Source organism: Naegleria fowleri, assembly GCF_008403515.1.
Source record: "Naegleria fowleri strain ATCC 30894 chromosome Unknown tig16, whole genome shotgun sequence".
NCBI classification, from domain to species: domain Eukaryota; phylum Heterolobosea; class Eutetramitea; order Acrasida; family Naegleriidae; genus Naegleria; species Naegleria fowleri.
The window spans coordinates 211,393-218,050 of record NW_025407948.1 but is presented as its reverse complement, the minus strand read 5'-3'; the positions used below and the strand labels follow the sequence as shown (position 1 = coordinate 218,050).

Genomic DNA, 6,658 nt, shown 5'->3' with positions numbered 1-6,658 from the left:
TTTGGATACGGGGTGATGAAAAACCATGTTTTGATGAAGAGGATAATGAAGTGGATGGCGTTCGAATAACAAGTTGAAGAGGGATGGAAAGGGATTTCCTTGGATCATTTAATCTCCAAAAGGATTTGGTCACTAAAATTGTTTCTGACAAGGTCGTCACCCTTCTAATGGGGTTCCAACATGCTTCAATGAGCGTATCATCCTTTTCGTGGAAGGTTCTAAATATCTCAATTTTCTTTTCCACTGTCTTAACAATTGTTCATTGTAGCATAAATTCAAATTCTCTCAAACAAATATTTTAATCTAATTTTCCAAATCTTGTAACCTCCTCTTCAACTGTTTGATTTGCTCAAGGGATTGAACATAGTTATATTTCAAATCTTCAATTTCTTCAAAGAACTCTGGATCAAAAGCGCTCAATTCTCCTACCATACGAAATGTAATGTTGATATTGTTGTGTGTCTCAAAAGAAAACGGCACTTACCTTTAAGCTCTTCATTTTCCTTTCTCAACTCCTTTACCTCTTGTAATAATCTGTTCTTTTCCCTAGTTGCTTCTTCCTTTTCTCTTAGAGCCTTTGTCAAATTTAGAGACATGTCTTGTTGCTTCTTCTCAAAGTATTGTTGTGATTTCAGTTTGGCTGAATTTTTTAGCTCTTCCAATTCTTGTTTGACTTCTTCAAGCTCTTTCTTCAAAGAGTCTCTTTCTTCGATGACTTGCTCAAGTTCTTTAGTGAGTCGTTTTAATTGATCATTTCTTGTTTGATTGGTCGACTTGGTGGTAGAGTCGACAATCATTTTCGTTTGTTTGAGATCATCATTTTCCTTTCTTAGCTCGTTCAATTGTTGTTGTAGGATGCTATTTTCTTGTTGTAACTTGTCAATCTTGGAATTTAGTGTTGACTCTTTCTTGGCTGACTCTTTTTGAGCTTGCATTGTCAAAGAGTCCTTTTTAGAGAAGGTAAAGTTTTTGAGCTCGGAGTTTTCAACTTTGAGAGATTCAATTTCACTCATCAGTTTTTCTTTTTCTTTCTTAATTTCATTGATTTCCTCATTATTGGCTTGTATTTGCTTTTGGTATTCAACTCTGGTTTTTTCAACAGCGTGCTTCTTTTCGATATCTTTTTGATTTTCAATCTCCGCCAGCTCTTTCTTCAAGTTGGTAACTTCTTGTTTAATTTTGTCTCGTTCTTCGAGTAAATCGTTATATTTCTTTAAAGCTTTTGCAATTTGTTGAGAGTGACCCTTTTTTTCTTCCATGTGCATTTGTTTTGCTTTCTGTAGCTCTTCATTTTCCTTTTGTACTTTCTCAATATCACTCTTGAGTTTCTTCTTTGTCCTCACATGCTCTTGAATTTCTTTCTGGAGGTCAATAATCTTGTTAGCCTTTTCTTGTCTTATCCTTTTAACTTCATTAAGTTCATTTGTGAGTTCTTCAATCTTTTTTAACGATTCTTGTTTATCCTTGAAAATCACTTCGTCCTTTTTAGAAAGTTCCTCAATTTTGTTCTTCAGTCTTTGGTTTTCGTTGATAAGCATTTTGTGGGTATCCAGATTAACACTATTTCTCAATTGGTCTTCGATTTTTTCTTTGAGCTTTTCTTCTTTTTTGCGCAGTTGCTCAATTTCATACTTGTCAACATTGGTTTTGTGAAGTTCAATAGCTGCAATCTTTTCTTCAGCTTTCAAAAGATTTGATGTTAATTTTTGAACGGTATTCTCTAATTGTTCCTTTTGTTTGGCCAATTTGTCGTATTTTTGTTGCTGAGCCGCAAGTTGTTTTTTCAAAGCATGCTCCGACAGTTGTCGTTTCAGTTTCTCACATTCTTCTTTTGATCTTGATAGTTCTATTTGGATTTCTTGAATGGTCTGCTTGTACTCTTCAACCTCCATATCAAACTTCGTTTTCATTGTATCAAACTAGAGTGAAATAGAATTGTGATAGTGTCAATTACATTTATAAAAATATAATTTAGGTACCTACAGATTTCATTGCTTCATGCAATATCTCATCCTTCTCTCGCAATTGTGCCTCTAACTTGGAGATCTTGTCGTTGAGATTTTTCATTTCACCTGTTTTGGCAGCGATCATTTCTTCCACCTCCTCGATACGAACCCTAAACTGATGAATTAGCAAAATAATCTTGAAATCGAAGTATTACATACCCAGCTTCATGTGGTGTCTCAGGCTCCCCCTGATTTTCAATCTTGTCAATATTCATTTTAAGATTTGTTAATACGTTATTATTGTCATCATTGATCCGTTTTTGCAATCTCAGTATCTCTTGTTGAGCTTCATACTTGTCTCTCATGTGCTCTTCTCGGATTTCATAAATTTTATGTTCGTACTCCCGAATGGTGGCCTCTTTTTGTTCGAGTATTTCATTCAAATTTTCAATGGTATGTTTCATGTTTTCTGAAAATCTGTTAATTGATTCTAAATCCACTTCATGCTCATGTATTAATTGCTGTTGATCTAATCTTAAATTTTCAATGATGGCTTCTTTTTCTAGAAGCAACCTCGAGTTATCAGCAATAGTATCAAGTTTGTCGGAAGCTTCTTTTAGTTTCGTCTCAGTATATTTACATCTCTTCTCTAATTTCAGATTCGTTCGTTTTAATTCTTCGGCACATTCTATTTTTTCTTCCAAATCTCTCTCTAGAAGCTTAATTGTGCTCTTAAAACCTTCAATCATGTGAAAAGCTTTGTTAATTTGGCTTTCTCTTTCAGTGAGCATATTTTGTAACTCTGTAATTTCCTTATCTCTGACTTTCTTGTCTTTGTCAATAGAGTTTTTCTCATTGATCTCACTTTTCAGAATTGTCTGCAGTCTAGAGATTTCCTCATTTGCTTTTTGTATTTCCTCGTTCATGACAACCATGCGTCTTTCTGACTCTGCCTTGATCACATCGACGGTATTCTTGAGGATTAAATTTTCGTTTTGGTAGTACGTCTGGACTCTTGTTGCTTCATCCAACAAGGCTTGGTTGCTGAGCTGTATTGTCTCAATATTTGTCTTGAGCTTGTCTATTATTGTTTTGTATTGTTCATCTCTCTCTTTCATTTGATTTCTTAACTCAAGAGCTTCTTGATTGATTTTTGGAGGTTTAGGAATTTTGATGGTCTGACATGCGTTGTCTTGAGATTGTGGTTTGAATGCAAGTTGGGCTTCCAAGACCTTAATTTTTTGGTGGAGATTGTCTATTACTTCTTGAGAGTTGTTGGCAATTATCATTGTTTGAGTCTGGCTATGCTTCAAGATAGTTCCATCAGTTTGAGATTCACATTCTTCCTTTGTAACTTTTGAGGTAGATTTGCTCGAGGTCGGTCTTGATGGAGTTTCAATGTTACATTGAATCATTCGGTCTGTCTTGTCAACTTGTACTGTAACTGGTACTTGTCTGTCTACGTATTTTACAACCTCTTTTATCACTTCTTTCACTGGAGGTGATTGAACAACAATTTCATCTGTTTGTGTCGTACGACCTGTTGTTGTGACTTGTTGTGGATTCGTTTGTGTAGAGGTTTCCGCTAATTGTCTAGTTAAGAATTTTTTTAAATCTTCCTTCATAGGAATTCCTAGCTTGTTTCTAAGATACTTATTTTCGTCTTCAAATTCTTGGAGGCCAGTATAATATAGACTTAATTTTACCTTGTATTCCTCAATATCCTTATCGCGAAGCATCATTTGTTCGCGCAGATATCTAATCTCTTTGAGAGCTTCATCAAGTCCATTCACCCCTTTCTCGTATTCATGAAGCTTAGCTTTCACCATCGCAAGCTCATTCTCTCTATCCGAAATGGATTTGGTTATTTGTTCAATGGTTTTTGATTTTGATGCATTCTCTGCCAATGTGTTCTCCAAAGATTGGGAAAGCTTTTCAATTTGATTTTGTAAATTGGTGAGTTTTTCTTGTTCAATGGTTATCTTTGTGATCTGTTGATTGGTTTCCGATGATTCATGTCCCCCAATTATGTTATTCTGTGTCAAGTTGAGATTTTCTTGTCGCAGTTGCTCAATCTCATTCTCCAGATCGAAAATTATTTGCTCTTTTTGATAAATCTTTTCTTCCATGTCGTGGATCCTAGATGTTGTTTCTGAGATTACAGTTTGAAGTTTTTCAGAATTTTCTCGTTCTTGGTTAAGCTCGACTTCGAGCTGAGAGACAACTTGTTGAAGGTCAGCCAGTTCAGAATATTTGTTTTCATTCTGTTCTTCGAGCTGTTTTAACGATTTTTGAGCTGTACTTGCGATAATTTGTTTTTCCTTTTCCAATTCCGTTATTGTTCCAGTGAGAATGGATATTTCTTCTTCCAATTTTTTCGTTGTTTTACTCATTTCTCTTGTGAGTATCTTACTTTCTTGTAGATCTCTCTCATACCTGGCAAAAAACACGATGAAAACACTTGTGAACGGAAATATAGGTAATACTTACTCTGCAATTTTTGTTGTTAATTCTTCCACTTCTTTGGTCTTTCTTTCGTTAAGTTTCACTGCATTCCTCAGCTTTTCATCGAGAGATTTAATCTCATAAAGAAGGTTTTGTCTTTCTTCTTGAGCTCTCTCAATTCCTTTTTTACTTTTTAAATTTTGATCCATATCGCTTTTTAACCTCAGATCAAGGTCCTTATTTTGCGTGGTCAGTTCTTGAATTTCGTTTTGGAGACGTTTTATCATGTCTTTGGATTCTTTTAAGTTTTTTTCTAGATTTGTGGTTGTTATTGAATTTTGCTCATGCAATGATTTGGTTGTTTGGTGATTTCGAATTTCATTTTCTAAATCTTTCTGTACTTTTTTTAAATTCTTTTCCAAATCATCAATTTCTTCTTCTGCTGATTTTTCTTTGTCCATCATGATTCTTGATAAGAAAGAAACCATTCAATAATTGCATTCAAAATTCATTAAAAAATGATAACATCACAACGTACTCTAGTGATAATTGTGTGACATAGAATAATTTAATTAAGTCTTCCAGTGCGGTTCCGTCATGGATTGGGACTTGAAACTGGATGAGTTTCGGAAAGAACTCTTCAAAACTTGCTGCTCGATCTTCTTCAATGTGTCCATTGTCCTATCATACGATCGGAATTTCATCGATAATATTTCGGTAAAACGATAATTTCAAAAGGAGCATTTTGTGGCCATTTTTGTTTGAGGAATGAAATTCAGCAAGACAACAACTATATACATCTAAACTTACCATTGCTCGTTCACATTGAGCATACAACCGATCAACCAACTCCCAATACGTTTCCGTATTGATGTCAATGAGTTTAGGCTGGATGATAATGTCTATTTCATCGCCGACATGGCCCCGTTGATGAGACATTTTTTACTAAAATCTTTGCGCCAAATTCAAGTACAATTTTATTTTTCACGGATCAGTTGGGGAGGACTCCTCGGTGTCGGTGGTCGAGGACTCATAAACGAGTTCAGGTTTCAACTCTGTCTGTGAGAAGGATGAGGAATTGCTGCTTGATGATTTTTCTGATTTGGTGGGTGTTGAAAATTCTAATCTCTTCCTTGATGGTGATGTGGTTGAAGTTGGGTTGGCTCTCGCCAAATTGAAGAAATGTCTTGGTGATGGTGTTACATAGGGAGTGAAGGACTTTTCTGTCATGATGATTGGTGTTGCTGAGGATGATGAGTTGTTCAGCAGTGCTTTGTCGTCCTTAAGGTTATTACCTCCGCCACTGCTGCTGGACATTAGTGACTGTTGTTCCTGTTGTTGTACAAGAATTTCATTTAACAATTCCTCTCGACTTTTAACTTTGAATGAAAGGCTATGCAACACATAATTTAAATACTTGGAAAGGAGAGGATCCTTGTTCTTGTTGGCAACTTCCCTTAAAAAAGTGTCAGCTCCAAGATCTGTAAACTCTTTTTTACAAGAGGCTATTCAAAATTTACAAAGAACAGACGAGGATAATTGAATGAAGGGTATAGGTCATGTGTCTGACTTCTTAATACTTACGATTTTGGCAAAGCCAATAGACGAGGCCAACCACAGGTATTTTTACGTTCAGGTCATCTGTTTTGGTGATGATTTCTAGGGCAGAATTGCACATGTTCAATCGTTTCATGGCAATACAGCTTTCCTCTCCATCTTGAGCATACAATTGAAGAGCCCGTGCTGCTAATTCCTTAAATCGATTCTCCTTTGTTTTGAGCACAAGAGTGAGAGTTGAAATGATACCACATTCTTGTACCATACTTTGTCGGTGTGAGTCTATGATCAAGGATTAGAGGGGAGAATGATGGAGCGAGATGTTGCTGATGAAATACTTTCTGAGATAATGATGAAACTTACGAAACATGCTTAAATTATACAATTGCTCCAAGGCGTCCATAGCTTCATCTACACTATTTTCCAAACGCTTGATCAAATTTCTTGCCTCCGATTTCACAATTGATGGTGTTTTTTCAAGGTATTTCGAGGTTACTGCAAACAGAATGGATGAATTACTTTGGGCTCCCGTTGCTGAATCTCCAACTTTAAGAGGAGTGGATGCCAGAGGAGATACTTCCTTTTGCTGCTTTGAGGCTGTGGTTGAGGGTGTACTGAGAACCACCAACTCACTCAACGATCGCGAGAGCTCGCTTGTTGAGGCAGTTGAAGAGCTGTGGAAATTATTGTGGAACATTTTTTTTCCAACT

The 6,658-nt window shown here is 36.0% G+C and overlaps 2 protein-coding genes across 2 annotated transcripts in view; both read right to left on the bottom strand.

The window, feature by feature from the left end:
- Positions 1 to 5,330, bottom strand: part of FDP41_012729 (uncharacterized protein) — a gene marked incomplete at both ends in the record, with an annotated part of 7,078 nt that extends 1,748 nt beyond the window's left edge. Inside the window, 7 exons of the mRNA XM_044703280.1 lie at positions 1 to 243; positions 485 to 1,919; positions 1,984 to 2,116; positions 2,166 to 4,382; positions 4,437 to 4,859; positions 4,930 to 5,072; positions 5,202 to 5,330. The exon at positions 1 to 243 is cut by the window's left edge and continues 68 nt beyond it. Coding sequence (XP_044565654.1) covers positions 1 to 243; positions 485 to 1,919; positions 1,984 to 2,116; positions 2,166 to 4,382; positions 4,437 to 4,859; positions 4,930 to 5,072; positions 5,202 to 5,330 — 4,723 coding nt within the window. The remainder of the gene's footprint in view (positions 244 to 484; positions 1,920 to 1,983; positions 2,117 to 2,165; positions 4,383 to 4,436; positions 4,860 to 4,929; positions 5,073 to 5,201) is intronic.
- Positions 5,331 to 5,375: 45 nt separating this feature from the next.
- FDP41_012728 (uncharacterized protein) lies at positions 5,376 to 6,645 on the bottom strand (the record flags this gene model as incomplete). The annotated part of the gene is made up of 3 exons (XM_044703279.1): positions 5,376 to 5,896; positions 5,976 to 6,230; positions 6,312 to 6,645. The coding sequence occupies 3 exons, from the start codon at positions 6,643 to 6,645 to the stop codon at positions 5,376 to 5,378; spliced, it is 1,110 nt and encodes a 369-aa protein (XP_044565653.1).
- Positions 6,646 to 6,658: the final 13 nt, after the last annotated feature.